The 18,943-nt window shown below is 35.8% G+C and overlaps 2 protein-coding genes across 6 annotated transcripts in view; both read left to right on the top strand.

Moving 5' to 3' along the window:
* LOC109836607 overlaps window positions 1-12,906 on the top strand; it is a 45,538-nt gene extending 32,632 nt beyond the window's left edge. For all 5 annotated transcript variants that reach the window (XM_020404567.1, XM_020404565.1, XM_020404566.1 and 2 more), the window contains exons 21-34: window positions 141-162; window positions 258-372; window positions 486-602; window positions 732-1,055; window positions 1,153-1,277; window positions 2,199-2,376; window positions 2,481-2,589; window positions 2,959-3,056; window positions 4,807-4,905; window positions 6,414-6,480; window positions 7,128-7,217; window positions 8,837-8,839; window positions 10,963-11,658; window positions 12,817-12,906. In XM_020404567.1, the coding sequence (XP_020260156.1) occupies window positions 141-162; window positions 258-372; window positions 486-602; window positions 732-1,055; window positions 1,153-1,277; window positions 2,199-2,376; window positions 2,481-2,589; window positions 2,959-3,056; window positions 4,807-4,905; window positions 6,414-6,480; window positions 7,128-7,217; window positions 8,837-8,839; window positions 10,963-11,000 (1,385 nt within the window). In that variant the 3' untranslated portion in view covers window positions 11,001-11,658; window positions 12,817-12,906. The remainder of the gene's footprint in view (window positions 1-140; window positions 163-257; window positions 373-485; window positions 603-731; window positions 1,056-1,152; window positions 1,278-2,198; window positions 2,377-2,480; window positions 2,590-2,958; window positions 3,057-4,806; window positions 4,906-6,413; window positions 6,481-7,127; window positions 7,218-8,836; window positions 8,840-10,962; window positions 11,659-12,816) is intronic.
* Window positions 12,331-17,649, top strand: LOC109838175 (protein DEFECTIVE IN MERISTEM SILENCING 3-like). Its single transcript, XM_020406638.1, has 3 exons — window positions 12,331-12,392; window positions 12,817-13,137; window positions 17,382-17,649. The coding sequence occupies exons 1-3, from the start codon at window positions 12,331-12,333 to the stop codon at window positions 17,647-17,649; spliced, it is 651 nt and encodes a 216-aa protein (XP_020262227.1).

Here is an 18,943-nt window from a genome sequence, read left to right as displayed (position 1 = left end):
GTAAATGTTTATTTTTTTGGTGAATCCTTTCTGTTGCTTGTTCTTGGATATTCTGAACATGATGTTATCGATCATAGTGTATCCCCAAAAAAATGGTTATTTTCTTATCTTAATTATTAATCATTATTTGTTCTTCACAGGAGAAGCACATTTAGTTTGCAGGTATGTTTTTCCTCTCGCGAGGTGTTTGTTGGTTGAAGATCTCACTGCATTTTGTGTTATCTTATTATGTTTTCTTTTTTGCTTGGTATGGTAAGGCTTGTTGGCTGTCCAGATGAAAAAGGCTGCTTGCTTGTGGTAAATGATGGATATGCAAGCTTGAACATTCGTGATTCTCGATTGTTTCCTATTTCTGAGATCGATAATGGGAAGGTTGCTTCAGTTTTTATGCTTTTAATCTGCTGTCTTTACCTTTCCCATATAATTATGCTTCGACTTTCCAGATACCATTATCTTCTTTTTATCCTGAAATACTGCTTGTACAGATTCAGCCAATAGATGGTGTTGCATGGAATTATCAACTTGAAAAGAAACAGGAAAAGGCTCCTTCCTGGATTGACATACTGACCAGTGAACATTGTAGCCAGTTAAATATTAAGGGGGTTAGTTAGCAACTGTATAAAAGACATATGCTACTCTATAGTCAGATTAACATTTTTCCTTTGGTAATGATCTTGATTGTACCTGTTATGTTGTTCTTCCACTCATCACCTTTGTGATCTGTGCATCAGGAGCTACCGTTAGACATTCCTGTTGAGGCTGGTTATGATCCTCCAGATGAAATTGTTGCTGTTATTAGACCATCTTGCTATAATACTTCAACTAGCAGTAAAGGCCTTGATCAGAAGTTTATTGTAAAGGATGACCTAGAGATGTCAATGGAAGTTAGACTTGTATGTGGTGGTAAGGGCTCCCCAGGTGGAGACCTAGTGTTTGCGCAACGAATAAAGCCTTCTTTGCGTAATGGTTTTCATGGACTGTACATATTCCCTTTGCGGCCAAGAAAGGCAAAGCTCTTCTGTAAATCCGGTGTTTATATATTTTCCTTCTCAGTTGTAAGTATCTGGATTGATGCTTTTTTACAAGTGTTTCCTTCAACATTGTATAGCTTATATTTATTTTTTATTTTGATTACAAATATTTGGTTATCAGGTCTGCAAAGATTCTAGCTGTAAAAAGAGGGAATTGTCAGTTGCTGTTAAACCTGCTTCAAGCATCGTGGAGTGGAAATTATATGACAAGGGAGGCCCTCTCGGCGATAAGTCTGTTCCTATTCGGTAAACTTTTGAACTTGAGATTGAAACATTATTTATTGTATACAAGCTACTTGCATTACCTTGTGCCGTACTTTCGTGATACGTTGCTTGAAGATTATGTTAGTGCTGTCTACTCCATTGAGTTCACATAGTTTTAAATTGCCGAAGGTTGTTTTCCATTCATTCCTTTATCTTCAATCAACTTTCTTGATATAAGGTATCTGATTTGGATTTATCAACACCTCTATATCATCTCCATGAATTGGTTTGCATTGTTTTCTTTTCTTTCTTTTTTTTTGGGAGGGGGGTTATGTGAAATTTGTCCTCTCATACTATAGAAGTTATTCAGCCTCACCTTTTATCAGAACGCTTTTAATTTCACCATGTTACTCAAAAAGAAAATATGTCTTTGCAAATATGCAAGATTGCTTCTGGGTCGTTCCTGTGATATATACAATTAACAAAAATTGGCATCTACAAGACATGCAAACGTGGGACGTCTGTACATTCATGTCCCAACACTTTAAAATGTGCAAAACATTATTCATCTTATGCATACAGTGGTAGATCTAGGATTTTGTCCACGTGCTGTCTCCTTATTAGTCCATTAAAAGTATAAGCATGTCCCAGTGATTGCAAATTTACACTTTTTTTTCTTCCTCCTTAGCGGTGTCCGACCCAGATTCTAGTGGTGTTCTAAGTAGTTAATATAGGTAAAATAAACATATCTATAAAGTAGGCAATCCACTGGTGTCCCATAACACCATCGGACACCATGTAGATCTACCACTGCATATGAAGTATACGTTATAGATCTTGTGACTACTTTTTTTTATTATAGCTTGATAATAAAATTGTATAGTAGGTTATGTATTTGTTTTTCTCTACGCATTCTTTCTCTTACCTAATTTTTTTTTTCTAATATGTGATACGTACCAACAGGGTAGGATCCCATGTTTCATACCTTTCTGTGACGTGTCTTGATCAGTTCATGAACTCAATTCCATTCTCTAGCCTCCCTATAGTTAAGATCAAAGTCAGCACAAAAGATTTCCTTCTCGCCAACATTGACAAAATGAAGATCGCTGTATCATCTAATCAATTGTTTGTGGAAATTACAGTAAGACGCGTATACTTGTACTGCAATTATCTACTTTACATAGTATTGGTAATAATTAACTTCTTATGTGACTAACCTTTAATTGCATGTAATGAACTATGTAGGACATGTTGTTTGAAAGTTCGAAACTGGACGTGATTCGGCCTTGTTATGAAGCTGCATTGGGGGTTTATTCACTGGAGGATGTACTCATCGTTGAAGTTCCATGTAGAGGTTGCTCCAACTTTTAACATTTGAATGTGCCTAACACGCGTTGCCGGGTAGTCTATTCCCGTGAGAAAGGCGAAGTCTACGTATTCAATATCGTAGCATTAAAAGGGTTAACTCTTTTAGCTTAAACGTGACATGGGAGCGGAATTAAACAAACCGCATACTAGCCCGACTCAAACGGTAGTCGGTAAAGGCTAATCAATCGTTGAAGTTCCATGTAGAGGTTGCTCCAACTTTTAACATTTGAATGTTCTCTATATAATACAGTAGACTAGTTTGACCATTAGTTATGTCTTCCACCAAATTCATTCTATTAGGCTTTTAGTTTTTCAGTTTTCTCTTTCTCCCGAACTTATTGCCCTTATCATGCAGCCATGCCAGGGCCACCGTCCTCCATTAAGATGCAGTGCTCCTCAGAAGTTGAAAAGCATTTGAGTCCAGGCACTGTGATTAAAGAGTTTGTACTGGAGGTGATCTTTGGGCTGAGACTTATGTTCTTTTTTTTGTTATGATTTACCTGTCTTCCTGTATTATTATTATTTAGTTATTTAACTTTCTTATTTCCACCGAAAGAATTATTTATTTTTGTCACTGGAAAGTTCTGTTTCTTACTGTGGATTCCGGAGGTGTTGAATTTCTTGCTACTTCGTACATGTTATCATTATTTTATTTATGTATAGATCCTCACATGGTATCTATGATAATATAAAATGGCCAAGGGTTTCACTTCTTATAACTTCAAATGTTTCTCATAGACTGCAAGCTAAAATCTGCGCCGAAGTTATCTTTCAGCAATCTTCCTATAAATGTTTAAAAATGTTTGGAAATTCGTCTAACAAATTTCATGTGCTATTGCGGTAATATAGATTTGAGATTTGACGAGTAGGACACCAGTTATGCAAACAGTGATAAACGAATTAGCAATATAGTGACAACTTCTAAGACATTTTATTATCGCTCTCCAGTCTGTCTATCCTGCAGGTAAACGTTTGTCTTTTCAGCCAACTTGAAGAAGTTTGTCTTACTAAGTTACTGTGATTGTGAATAAAAAAAGTTTTCAACATTAATCGTATATTAATGTAGCACAGACATCAATATGATTTTTGTTCAGTACATGCGTACTTTTAGGAGTCGGGAGAATCTATCATAAAAATTACCATATACATTCTTTTGGCTAACTCTTTACATTCACTCTATAAGGGTAGATCAACAATTCTGGATACATGTAAGCACCCATAGCATCTTGTCAGTTTGGAAAGGAAATGCCTTCTGGCCTTTCCTCCACTCCTAAAATTAACTCCCAGCCATCAAGTCCAATCAAGGTACCTTATTTCATTGTACAGTGCAATGAATTAACATTGATTAGAATGTTAACTTCAAGATAAATAATACATTTGTGCTTTAGTGAGCTTTAACTGATTCTGACAATTGCATTGGTGTATTATGTCTTCTTTCTGGTCTAATTTGTCCATGCGTTGACTGTGTCAAAAAGATTTCTAACAGTTGACAGTCATATAATTTGTAGAACTTTTTGGAGTTGGCCTGTTGATTTGTGATGTTAAAGAAATACCTTGACGTGCATGGAATATGCCTGCTCCAGGCCAGATTCAACAATTGTTTTTATCATCATCAATGTGATAATATTGTTTTGAATTTTTGGGGCCAACTTTTTGTGCATGCTGTTGACTTTAATGTTTGAGTAGTAACTAATTCTGAAAATCTTCAAGAGAACTATAATAGCTATTCCCGAAATTGCTTAAAGAAAACCAAATATAGACCACACAAACGGAGAACATAGTTAGGTTTTCCCGTTGCACAGTTGAAAATAATACTTTGATAAAGTTCGATTAAGTAAATTGATAATTTAATCCAGTGGAAAATTTAATTGTTCAGGTAAGATTTTGGAGTGGTTATGAAAGGAGCGCCACACATGCTGGTGGAGTGAAACATCTTGACGATATTAATATTCAGTAATCTTTGCAATGGTTGTTGGCTTTTCTTGTGAACTAGTATGGTTACTACTTCGTTATTTCTTAGCATTTTAGTTTTCGGTGGTTATTTCAAAAATACAGATGGCAATATGCTCGTTAGGTATTCTATTTGTTTCCATATCATGGATGTTTTAATTTGACTTGTTTCAAATTCCCATAGAAATATTATTGCATTCTAACATTAATTTCCGAGGATTATTTAGTCCAGGTTTGACTGTTAATCTGGCAGGTGCTGGATGCTTGTGGCAATCATATAGAAGAAGGTGTAGAAATTCCTGTGCAAGTTGACGGTCTGTGTTTCCAAGATTATTTGGGTTCCATCCGTAAGGTGAGTTGTTTTGAATATATTTCTCTTATTTATTTGTTGAGAGGGATATTCTCCTTTTTTATTGGTTTTTTTGGTTTTGTGTGTGTGGGTGTTGTTGGGTTTTCTTTTTCTTTTCCCTTTTTTATTTGGTGGGGTTGGGTTTTTTTTTTGGGGGTGGGGATGGGGTTGCAGTGTCAGTATCATATCATTTTTTGGTGTTATAAGAATAGCTAGTAGTTATATAAATTAGTTTAGGACCACATTGTAAGATTATATTTTTGTTGTCCTATACATGAACCTTGTCCATCCATTTTTAGGATTGTTAATTAGACATATTGTTTGGAATAAGTCATTCTGGAGTCTGGACATGTAGCTTGCTAGTCAGTGGTAAATTTTATAAACATACTTCTGCTTTTGTTATATTGATAAGGCATTCTAACGATAATTCCTACTTTTCCATTTTATTTTCCTTGGATAACGCTTTTGTATACAGAAAATTGTATTATCAACTTTATTTTTTGTGTTACTTTAACCTAAATAGAAAATCAATAGTGGGAAATACATATTTGAATGTTTTAGAAGTAAATGTGGTAAGCAGTGGTTAAGTGTTGATGTTACTGAAATCTACTAGCTCTTCAGTAGCACGGTAAGTGGAATAGAAAATTCTTACATCTGTTCTTTTTCACCTGTGATCTATTACTAAACCTTGTTACATACAAATTTGAATGCATGCTTAAAAATCCCTAGAAAGATAATCAACATTATTTTATAGTAACATGTGTTGCTAAGGGTAGATAAACCACCCTTTCTCTTATGGTGGAAGGCTCAACTATCAGATATTTTCCACTTACAAGCATGTTCTCATGAAATATGGCTGTCTATGGAGTACAAGTCTAAACCATGAAAGGCCTATCGCAGGATTCTTTCTGATGAAACTGCCAACCATGCAAACCAACCTAATTGGTATGAATACAGCACCTACCTTCTAGCCCAAATATTTTAGGCAATGCAATAGGAGCTGTTTTCTATCTATATTTTATTATTATTGTTTCTCTTGTTCGTGTTTGTCGTTGGTACTGTGTATGAGCAAAGCTGTGTATAATGCTATTGTGCTTTATTGCCTTTAGAAAGAATGAGAAGCATGTACATTTGTGTTTCATATGGCCTTGCGCTCTTAAGACACTGAAGCCGCATGATGATGATGATTATTATGCATCCGATGTCCGTGATCAGTTCACAGTTAACTGGAAGTTGAAGTTCCATTTTTCATCTTTCAAACTTATCTTAGTCTATTTCATATCTGTAATTGGAGTCATCTGCTTTATATTGTTGCCTTCCAAATTCACTGTAAATTTTGCCTATTTTTATAGTTCTTATATTTTATGTAATTTGTTACTCAAATAGACTTTTCTTTAGGCAACTGGCTTGATGGTTACTTTGGAGGAATGATGTACTGTAAAATATAAGTTGTTGACTTATGAACTTGTTATATTGCCTCACAATTCACAAATACAATTTTTTTGATTTAGGTGAGCGATCAAGGAAATATTAACCTTAGTGGGCTTCTGAAAGTGACAGCTGGTTATGGTTCAAGAGGTATGCATAAAGCTGTTGTCTTAAAAGATATGTGAATCACCTCTAAATATATGTGTGCGCGCGCGCGTGTGTGTGAATTGCCTCTAAACAGTTTAACTTATCTGCCAGCACCGCATCAGGTTGCTATAGTTAAGAGTTATGTTTACACTTCAACGTCCCGAGAATAAAACATTGTAGATGATTATTACCTTTGCATTTGCAGTAACTTTTTTGTAGTTTATTTTATTTCTAAATAATCAAATTAATGCAAGGCGTTTTCCACAAGTCTGTCAGTTCATTTATATGGATGACGGATTTAGTTAGATAGAGATAGTAGCTCTTTAGGTGCATGTTTTGTCTACATGCCTATTAATCTGAACAGAAGTTATGAGAGAGTAACATGAATGAGACGTAGATATGAGGTTGTTACATAGATAGATGGATAGAGACGAGACAGATGAGAATTCTGATATATGATTTTACATGAGCTGAACTTAAATACATATATGAATATTTGGTGAAGACGTGTTATTATTTACACTATTTGAAATGACTTTTTTCTTTTTGTAAGTTTATTTTTGTTATGTTCACACACATCTTTACAATTAGATAGTTAGCCATGTTTGTGATATTCTTTTTCTTTTTTTGAAATTTTTTTCACTATACAGTTCATGTTCTTGTGTCTGTCGGAGGGAAAGTGATTTTTGAGAAAATGTTTCGGGTCATGAAAAGGGAATTGAGAGTTATATCTAAGGTGAGTTATTATCTTTTCCTTTGGAAAAATTGGGTACATTGTATGGTGTAACAATATGTTCAGCAGTTTATTCTACGGTTTTTGTAACAATTTGGTCTTTGGAATTTTTGATTCTGATGGTGTAATAGATGAGACGATACATGGCCATCACCATACACTTGTAATTACGTCAGGATCATCAAAAATGGATGACACAATTCAATATACTTTCAAGAATGGTCGGTGCACTGTGCCTTTTGTCCGAGTTCCTAAAGAGCAAGGGCCCTTCAGCTTTTCGGCTTCTCATACCCAATACCCTGATCTCTGCGAGAATATTGAGGTTCAGTACCTGATACACTATTCTGTTGTAAAAATCTCAACTCTGATAGAGGGATTTACCTTGCAGGTTCATGTTGTGCAAGCCTCTAATCTGGACGTGATCCCTATGGCAGACTCAAATCCTATCATTTGCCAATCCCAATGCCCATATGACAGATTACTGCCCCTCCAGGATTCATCACAGTGCTCACCCAGTCAGTTGAACCTCTTGAAGGGAACTATAATGGATGATGTTAAGGTAAGTTAAAAATTATTCCAGCACTTCAAAGGTTCAAGCTTTTGCGAAATAATGTCATTGCTTGAATTCACAATTTGTAATATAATATTATTAGTGGGTAACTAGGATCATGTTCATGTAAGTCTATGATGAGCCCAAGCTTATGTGGCCCTCGCAATAGAAGGCTAAGGTTGAAATTTTGCCTAAAGCTGTCCAGAAATTGGCTGGGGTATAGATCAACTGCCATGTAGATATTTGTTATCCATATGCCTTTCACAGATTCATGCCAAAAACCTGAGTGTTTAATTTCTTTTATCCAGTCCATAGAACAACAGCATTTGTAAAGGCCACTGAGGTTATGTTTTAGGTTGCGGGCAGGCTCTATGGGAATCGGGACCTGAATTTAAAGTCTGACGCACCTGATGTTGCAACTTGAATCTTCGTTGACCTCACCTGTGCTTTTTAAGAGTGTTGTTTGTTGTATAACTTAAGGCGTATCACGATGTTTTGTTTTGTCTTTCTAGCTTCACTGCAAAGAATTTTACAATATGGTTTTTTATTGTCCCTGTGCATTTAATACAGGAACTAATGTAAGATTATTGACTAAATTTATGTTAACTATTTTCAGCATATCATTCTATGTCCAAGTCCATAGGTCCGACACTTTTTACCTACACGCTGAATTTATGTTAGTTATGCATACATATATCACTGTATGTGCGGGCGCGCTTGTGTGTGTACTTTTAATAATTACTCAGACATCTGTTCATCTCATTTACAGAGTTTCGATGAAGAAATTGAAGAAGCTGGATTGCAGGTTAAGAAGCATGAAGATAAGCTTAAATTATTAAATAAACAGAAGGAGGAGATTGGAGAACAGATATGTCATCTTCAAGGTTCTACTTCTATTTCTAGTGATATGCACATGATGTTTGCATTTGTGTCAACAAGAAATGAACAGCTTCTTCAGATTTCAGAATACTCAAAATTTATATTTGGGAGTTCATCTACAATAGTTGTTCTATCTGTAAGTAACTTGGAAAGGTAGAAAACTGGGAAAGAAAGTGAGCATGTGCCATGGAGACCAGCAAGTGTGACAGTCTGGAGTTAAATTGAAGGAACAATGATGACTAGAGTTAGACCTCAATGAAGTTGGTTCTTGTTTAAAAAGTGCTGGTAACTGTTTGTTAAAAGAGGGCACAAACCTTAGTACAATTGATATAGCCAACTGTCTGATTTAGGAGAAAGAGCTTTCTTGGAGAAAGAGCTTTCTTGATATTGTCATGTTTATAGTTGACAATAACAAGCCCCCAGTTAACATTATCATGACCAATATCTTTATAGTTTTCTTGTACTCATTAATCTTTGGCCTGCGTCTTTATATTTCTGACCCTTCCCTCTTTTATCATTGTCCTTAGATTATTGATCTTTTTTTTTACTTGTCTTGCAGAACTATTAGTAGTTGGTCTGGTCTTTTTATGCCTCAAACAGCTACCTGAGAAAATAGTAGCCATTTAAATACCTTAACAGTTTCCTTTAAGATTAAATGATTAATTTAATGTGCATTGTTGCTTTAAATTCTGCTTTCTGATAGGAATACTATTTGTGAAATGACATGGAGGGCCTTTCTTGAAAGTTTGGCGGGCTTATCTTTGTGCTACTTAATAGATGTCACTGTTCTAAATGCTGTTGTCATTTCCATTAGAAATTTTGTGGTGAGTATAAACTATTATCTGATTACAAAATGCAATTTATTTGCTAACTCATGCTAATGGTTTACATGTGTGTCTCTCTATCATGCCTTATTGTTCTCAAACTTATGTTTTCGGCATTGTTTTTTAGAACAAGGTTTAATCAATGTCAGTTTGATGCTCTTGAACTCTATGATGATTACCTTTTTTATCATTCTTCATACATACCTGTCAAAGAATGCGTCTTCTGATCGTATGGGTTCAAGGCTAGATATCCAAGATAGTGTATTGTTGAACACCATTATCTGCCTAAAAGGTGCAACCGGATTAACAGTATCTACTTATTTTATTGACCTACTGCAAAATGAACTTGACTAGGTTTTGGTGTTTGGCAATCAATTTCCACAATCAGCTAATTTTTTTGTGTTCTCATTTTCCTTGAGGAATCACGCACATTTTTTTTCTTGAATAGTTTTATTTTGTTTGCATATAAAGATTTATTTCAGCATCTCATGCTAACATATCATCACTTGTTTTATTGGCACTGATACTTCTGATAGGTAAGATTTCAAATATTTCCCTGATCAAGTGTTTTGATCAAGTGTTTTTTCTTTAGATATAACAGATAGCTCCTTTGAACTCATAAATGTTATAACTTTGAGCTTTTTCACATTTTGATGATGTATAATGCTCTACTATAATTATCAGGTAGACCATCATAATCATTTAGTTAGTTGCTATGCTCGAATCCTGTCTGAAATTAATTGCTATCTAATTTTCAGGTAGGATAGAACCTTTGGATTTGACTCATGTAGATTCATTGGCTAACTTTAAAGGACAAATAATTAAGCATATAGAAGGGAAAAGGAACACTGCTGCTGCTGTTTTCTGCAATCTTTCAAAGGCCATCCAGACTGCAGAGCCACAGAAACACTTCATGCAAGATTTTATTGGCCTTGTTGCCCTTCTTGGTACAGTTAGTGACAGTAAATATAGTAGGTAAAATAAGTCCACCTTCGCTCAAAATCATATTCTCTCATTCAAGATATGGCGCTTCTTATACGATGTTCACATTATGCATGGGGGTTCGATTCTCTGCAGTATTTTTGCGGAATATCTTGGTGAAGATTATATGCTTGCAGTCGTCTGCAAGTCGTATAAAACTGCCAGTGCTTTGGAGAGCTACTGTGAGAATGGAAAAGTGTCTCGTAATTCGGCTCTTCATGAAGCAGCAGCTACCCTGGGAATCACCATCAACAGGAGATTTCCTGTCATTTGCTTGGAGGAAATAAAGTAAAGGAGATTGAATTCTAAATTTCCTTTATCCTTTATAAAAAATAGTATCATAACTATAACATCACAGATTTGCATATCCATATTTGATAAAATAATACATCCAATTTCTATAATACTGATTTAATTGCTTAATGTCTTCACCTGTCCTTGCACTTATGGTTTATACCTATTTTCTTCCCATGTCTCTGCATAAGAAGATTTGGTGTAGCTTGTTGGAAGATTTCAAGGCTATTTTTCTGATATTGACGAACATCTTTACTCTTGATATTTATGCTAGTGTATAAGATCTATAAGATTCATTATTTATAGTAACTAATCTGACACTTTGTACTTAATATGAGCCTGTTGTTATCTTACAATGGAAACATGTGTAAAAGTGCTGGAGATAACTTCTTTATTGTTGTAGTGTCATTTTTCATCTGGTATGCAGGCAGAAATCTAACAATGGTCACTTATAAACCACTATTTATCATAAACATTTTGTGCTACTTTGTTGAATGCAGTCTACTTTGAAGTTTACCAATACTACTTTGTGGTTTTTTGTCCCCTCTTTCTTCATCTTTGATTTTTTTTGAAATTGTAGCAATTTCCCTGTCCTTTATTTCTATTTTTTTCTCACATAGTTTATTTTTTCCCTGTCTCAACATTGTATGTTCTGATACTACTTTGCACCTACCTGTCGCTCTACCTTAAGATCATGTCCGCCTTTACTCATCAAAATAAGGTTGTTTGTGGACATGCATGAAAGGTGAAAATGTTCCTATACGATAGAAATGATCAACTATCCAGCTGATAAGACTCTTTAGCTTCATCCTAAAATTTCACCACGATGTCCACAAAAGATAAGAGCATCTAATTTGTTGGCTCTTGCACTTTAAGATCTTGCAACTATGGGGCAAGCCTCCAAGACCTCCTGATTTTGAGTAAGCAATGAAAACATTGTCTCTCCTTATATCTCTTAATGATGACACCCTTCTGTATTATTTACAAATTTTCCTTAAGTGTATCCATGGCATGTTTCGTGTTATCTTTCTAGGATGGTCTCTTTAGATAGCCCAAACCTCTTATCTGCTCTGATGCATATGGAAATTGTAAGTGTTTGGACAAACAGCTTAATCATTTTACATATTATACGGCTCTTACTCTACTCAATTTCGTTACTTTTATTTGTTATTACTTAATTCTAGTCTTCATCATATTTTGAGATCGTGAACATCCAAAATATAAAATAGTGTTTAGGCAGTTATTCTCCTAACTATTAATAATAGATTCAAAAGATGCAAATTGAATTAGTTTAGTCTACAAATATTATTTAGTTTTCCTTTGTCTATTGTCACCTAGATTCTTTCATTATATAAGATTTTGTTATGTTACACACTTGGGACAACAATAGACATCCATATTCCACAGTTTGAACACTTATCACGTAATGAAAAGGAAATAGCTATTGACTTGTCTTTGTATTAAATATAAGGAAAAGCATTTAAAAGGATATGTGGGAAGGATCCATTAAGAAGAATCCTCAAGTGTTGAGAAATGCTAGCTTTTCACTTATAATCATCCAATCGCAACCACTATGACAGTTTTCTTAAACTATGTCGGTTTATGCAATTGGTGAACAAGTAGCGCTAAATAGAGCATATGCTTCTCTCAATATGTAACCAGTAATAATATAATATATTTGCATGTGTATGCATATGTATGTATGTCCGCATATCCTGTGTAGTGATAGCATTTAAGATATGAAAGTCCTAGGAGTTTTAATTACTGCTAGTCCTCTGAAAATTAGAAGAAAAAGAAAAAGTTGATGTCAACGAGCTTAGAAAAGGATTTGATACTAACAAGTTTCTTCTTAAAGATTACCATGGGAAAGAAAGTTGATGTAGACTACATTCTTCAATAAACTGGTAATTATTCTTCATCCAACCTTTCCATCATGTTCTATCTAGAGGGTCGGTCACAAATCTTCATTCAATTATTCCCAGCATGATACAAACTTACATGCAGTGTCATGATATACCTGAGGAATTATATTCTGTAGGTTATTTTCTTATATACTAATTCATTTTCGTTGGTAACAGGCCGTATAAAGGTGGGCTTAAGAAAAATGATCCTCAAAGGAAATTGGCTTTGCCAAATCCGCTTCTACCATCTCAGGGAATCCCAGCTGGATTTTTGGGTTATGCTGTGAACATGATTGAGTTGGATGTCCATCACTTGAATACAAGGACTGCAAGAGGTTATGGCCTTCGAGAAACCTTATTCTATCGGCTCCTTGGTGAAGCCCAAGTGTATGAAACCAGGGAACACATGCGTATGGCTGCTGGCTGCATAAAGCACGGGGCTCTTTCTCTTGATGGTGGAATAATGAAGGATAACGGAGTCATCTTTCTTGGTGACCAGTTAGTGTTCTAACTTGTACAAATATTTGTGTGCATAGCATGCTAAATTTTTTTCATATGATTTTCACTCTTATTATATGCTTTTAATTATTATTATATGTGCTTCTTGTCTGCTGTTTATTAGACTTCATATTTCCCCTTTTTTTATAAATTGGTATGATATAGTATGCGTCTTCCTTTGTCATTTTCTGAAACTAAACTTTTTTGAGATTGACATTGTAAGCATTGTCAATGTAACACACAAAACACGTGTAAAAGTAATAATACATGTATGTACTATACAGAAACAAATTTGTAGAATTCTCACTTAGCTTATTATCATGTGGTTTATTTGCGTCAACATAAAGGACAATAGCTTCTGTAATAGTAAATCCTTGTAGCATGCTTCTTTTGTGTAATTGCTGTTCGCCAGTAGTTCTATTCTTGGCAATGAAAGTTCCTTTTCCCTATTTTTATTTCTAATAAATCTTAGAAAAGTGTGACGTGCGAATGCAGCTTGATGGAAACCAAATTGCTATGTTCAAATGACTCCCTGATTAAACTAATAGATCGGTATTCGAGTCTAGTTTCTATCAAGACTGACTTTGCTTGATTTGGAGATCTGTACCAAGAGTTATGGCATGAATACCGAGGGGCGGTCAAATCTAGACTGCATGCCTTTTAAATTTCCTAGGTTATTTAATTAGTCTTAGTTTCTCAATGTCGTTAAATGTCTTTTAGATTCATAGATATCCCATGCTTGAAGGGTTGTTGCCTATATATAGCTTTAGAAATCAAATGGAAAAGTAAGTCGTTGATTTGATTAAAGTTAAGCATTGTGCTTTTATCCTTGCTCTACATTTCTTTGATGGATTCCATGGAGTGTGAGTGCTTATTTTTATCTCTAAGGTGGGGCCCTTGGAATGGTGATTCCTCGTATCTATTTAGAGTGGTGATATCTGTATCTCTAGATCGGTTGGACTAACCTCATTATCCATCATTTATGCTAAGGTGGTAATATCCATATATTTAGAGTGATCAACATCTTATCAGATTTTCCCAAGGTTTTAAATGTCAGATGTCGGGTTCATATCAGACAGCTAAAATTCATGTTGGATAGCAAAAAATCGGGGATATATCGGGGGACATATATTAAATATCGGATTGCCATATTGAATGGATTTCTACTCTATTTTGGTCACCGAGATGGAATACACTTGTCTTGTTATAACTTATCCGACTTGAGTTGATTATTCATCATCAAGACACGAGTTGTTTTCCATTTCTTGAAGGGAAACATTAGAATATTATGCCAACAAATAAATAAAATACACATTATCAAACTAGAACTTTTGAAGTACCTTGCATAAAATTAACATAAAGTGCCTTGCATAAAATTGACATAAAGTGTTAGACTTTGAATTGATTTCAAGCAATAGCTCAAACTTATTGTTTACGTCACGCTTTTATGAACTCTCAATTTCAATTTGTAGAGACGAAAATGAACGAGAGGAGATCACGGCGGAAAAGAGAGCAATATTTTTTTCTTTGTCCTAATCTGTATTATATGCTATCGGGTTACTATGGGAACAAAAGGCTAAAAAAAGAATTAATCAGGTTTGACTTTTGAGTACTAAACCCAAACCCCAATACTTATCAACTCAAAAATAAATAAATAAATAAATCGGTCGATTTTCGATTTTTCAAGGCTGAAAATCGGCCGATATGTCCGTAATATCCCCAGACATGTCCGACATGGACTTGAAAACGATATCCGACTTGAAATTGCCATATCTGTGTCGCTCTAGCCTCTGATCCGACATGTCAGCTGGCCGACATTTAAAACCATGGATTTTCCATTCATCCATCTCAGCTAATATCATGTCGATATCAAGTAGTATCAGAGCATGATGCGGGAGCAAACAAATTTGGATTTTTTTTGACTGTGTTGATGGTCTTGATTGTTCTACTCATAAATATCTCTAGCCAGACAACAGGTGTGAGTCCATTTTAGGTCGTCTATGGCAGTAATCCAACTAGCCCTCTAGACTTAATTTCACTTCCTGTGACTCATCAATTTAGTAGAGATGTGGCTGGCAGAGCAAGGGACATCCAAAAGATGCATGAAGAAGTCCTCTAGACTTAATTTCACTTCCTGTGACTCATCAATTTAGTAGAGATGTGACCGTCAGAGCGAGGGACATCTAAAAGATGCATGAACAAGTCCGAGCTCGCATCATGAAGTAAAGTGAGAAGTACAAGAATGCCGCTGACAAACATCGAAGACCTCTGACATTTAAGGAGGGAGATCTGGTTTTGGTTCATTATTTATCAAAAAGAATGATTTTCCCTAGGTCAGCACGGTAATCTAAAGCCAAGAGCTGATTGTCTGTTCAAGATGCGTAGTAAGATCGGCAGCAATGCCTATAAGATTGAACTTCTGAGTAGCTATGGTGTATTGCCGACCTTCAATATTTCTGATCTATCACCCTATCATGGCAACAACTCCTCGAGGACGAGTCTTTTTAACCGAGGGAGAATAATGGGGATTAAATTGCCAACTCGGATCCTCTGGACTGTGCGCAAAGTCTGTTGTTTTGCTGATAACTTTTTCTTCCAAGGTCCAAATGACTCTGATTAAACTGATAGATCGATATTCGAGTCTAGGCTCTATTAAGACTGATTTTGCTTGATTTAGAGATATGTGCTGAGAGCTATCGCTTGAATACTGAAGGGTAGTCAAATCTGAATTGCATGCCTTTTAAATTTCCTAGGTTATTTAATTAGTCTTTTAGTTTCTCAATGTCATTAAATGTCTTGTAGATTCGTGTGGTTGATGTTGGGAATTTAACGCCTAAATCCCTAATGCAACGGAAACGCAAAATAGAGAACAGTACACAAGATTTAACGAGGTTCGGCAACTGCCTACGTCCTCGGGAGCCACACAGTCAAGATCGTTTCACGCTCTGATACCAGTTGTTGGGAATTTAACGCCTAAATCCCTAATGCAACGGAAACGCAAAATAGAGAACAGTACACAAGATTTAACGAAGTTCGGCAACTGCCTACGTCCTCGGGAGCCACACAGTCAATTTCTTATTTAATTTAACAAGAAATTACAAATCAAGAGCAAATCTCTAAACTGAGATTCCTCAAATGAACACTGTAGCTACAGTATTAATACCTACAATAAAATCCCCTCTTCTCTTTTCTCTCTCTTCTTAAATCCCCTTTTAAAAACACTGTTGAAAAAACTGGGATTAAATGAAAATCGCTGCTGCGATTTTAGGAGAAAGAACGCTACTGCGTTTGGGATTTTTCCACCGCCGTCAGAGAAAAGTCGGGGAGAAGGAGCAAAGCACCCTAGGGCATCAAAGGGGCTTTTTATAGCCGAAACATTGAGGGGCTGGCGACAGCCTGTCGCTAGCGCACGAACGGATGCGAGGGGTCGGAGGCCAGAAACGCGAGCGTGGGCGCTGAACGCGGAGGTCGGAGCTCTGAACGCGGGGGTCGGACTGCCAAACACAGAGGGTCGCGTTTGCCAACCGAGGGTCGCGTTCGCCCAAAGCCACCATCGTGTTCGCCAATCGAGCTCAACTGCTCGAGTTCGTCGGCGTCTTCCTGGAGCTCGTCGGAGCTCCTCCGCCGTCGTAGGTTGGTATCCACCCCCAACCTAACAGAAGGGTTGTTTTAAGCCTATATACAGCTTTCAAATTTAATAGCAAAGTCAGTCGATGATTTGTTTGAAGTTAAGCATTATGCTTTTATCCTTGTTCTACATTTCTTTGGTGGATTTCATAGACTGTGTTTATCTGTATCTCAAAGGTGGGTCCTTAGAGTGGTGATTCGTCGTATCTATCTAGAGTGGTGATACCTGTAAATCTAGATCGGTGAGGTAATCCTATCATCCGTCGTTTATTCTAAGGTGGTGAGTAATATCTGTATCGTTAGAGTCATCGGCATCTTATCCAATTTTCCATTCATCCATTTCATCCATATTGTGCCAGTATCACAGTTGGAAATACATAAGAAAGGGACGAGAACACTCGTCGTTCCTGGAACTTGCCTTTAACTTAAGAAAGAATATTTGAGGAGCTATAAGCTAGTATAACTGAGACAAATAAAATGTTAATTGTTCATAAACTTACTAGTAGTTCATTAGCTTAGACTTACTGTAATAAGCAGAAGCAGTTTGATTGCCTGCTTGCTCGAGTTGCATTAATGGACTTTGTGCTGAATCTGATGTTCTTTTTATATCTTTCCAGTGAACCAGCTGTGAGATTTCCAGTAGCGGTTCCCAATGAACAAGGCAGGCTCTCGCGGCAGAATATCCATGATATGGAGCAGATAGAAGAGAAGAAAGCTTATTTAGCACACATCTGTGAAGAAATCAATAAGGAGGGTGAGGCTCATTCAAAAGCTGTGGCCAAGTTCTATAAGAAAAAAGATAAATATCACAAATATCTGGATAAGAAAAGAATTTTGAACATGGATAACCTATTGGGTCAAAGCACTCGGTTGAGCACAAGCTAGAGTCCGCTCGCGAGTTCATGTGTGAATTTTGTGTATGTACATAACCTTTCCTCAAAATCTGATGGATACGCTTTTGTTGTATAGTTCTAAGCCTGATGTCGGTTTGTTGCAGTGTACATAGTGGCCTCGTCAAGCTTGAAAGGAAAGCCTAGTATTAATCAAAGTTAGGATGTTATGACATGATACAGTGATGATTTTAGAAAGTATATGTTTTGTAATGTTCAAGTTTGTTACCCATTTGTATGTATACTTTTAAGCTTGATTTCGGTTTGTTGCGGTGTACATAGTGACCCCTTTAAGATCTTTGAGAAGACAAGCGTGGTATTATATCAAATTTAGGATGTTATGGCGTGATACTGTGATGATCTGGAAAGTGTATCTTTTGTGATGTTCAAGCTAGTTATTGGAAAAATGACTTTAGGATGTTGTAGATAACATGATCATGTGGCTTCAAGGCTTCATTAGTACGATATGTTTGTGATATTTTCGATACTGTGATGATATGTTGATTTTTGTCGAGATTTGTGAATTGTGTGAGTTTATCAACAGACGTATAAAGATGATCAGGTTTGGGATTGCACTCTCATGTTAAATCTTTTTTATTCAAGTTTGAAAAGTTTATAGAACCATAATGTTAGCTTTGGTGTTCCCAAATTTATATCAATGAATAGGGTCTTTTTTTTAAAGAAGTTAAGTTTCAAAATGAAGTTTTATGTGAACCGGCTACAAATCAATTCATTTGAGTTCTCGAGTTACTAGCTCCGAAACCTAGGACAAAAAAAATTTGAAATAAACGTTAAAATGTGTAATCTGAAAATAAATTTGGGAGAGTTTTTAGAAATAATTGTAAAAGTAAAATTTTCTTAAAAGTTTCCAAAACGAAATTTTCCTTTCCAGCATCAAAAGATAGAATAAAGGGCTTCTAGCACCTTACATTCTTGAACATTCCTCTAATTTTATTACTGGATGTGAAATGCTAATTATAACCTTTTGTTTAATATAGATCGGAACTCATCCCTATTCCAATGAAACCAGTTTATACAAACTTGTTAGTAATGCTTTCTTCTCCAATGTTAACTTCTCTCCTAACCCATTTGGCAAAGGTAAAATGGTAAATAACTATCACTAACCTAAACAAGGTTAGCTTTTTCATGGAATTTCTACCTAGGGACCGATTCGCAATAACCTGCGAGATTTGAGGACCTCATAAGAATTTCAACCATCAGAGAGAAAGAACGGACTAATAACCAAAATATGTAGTCAACATGATCTCTTACAAATTCAAAAGAAGAAA

Source organism: Asparagus officinalis, chromosome 4, assembly GCF_001876935.1.
Source record: "Asparagus officinalis chromosome 4, Aspof.V1, whole genome shotgun sequence".
Taxonomy (NCBI): Eukaryota; Viridiplantae; Streptophyta; class Magnoliopsida; order Asparagales; family Asparagaceae; genus Asparagus; species Asparagus officinalis.
Note: the sequence above shows the minus strand (reverse complement) of the source record. Positions and strands in the feature narration are given on the sequence as shown.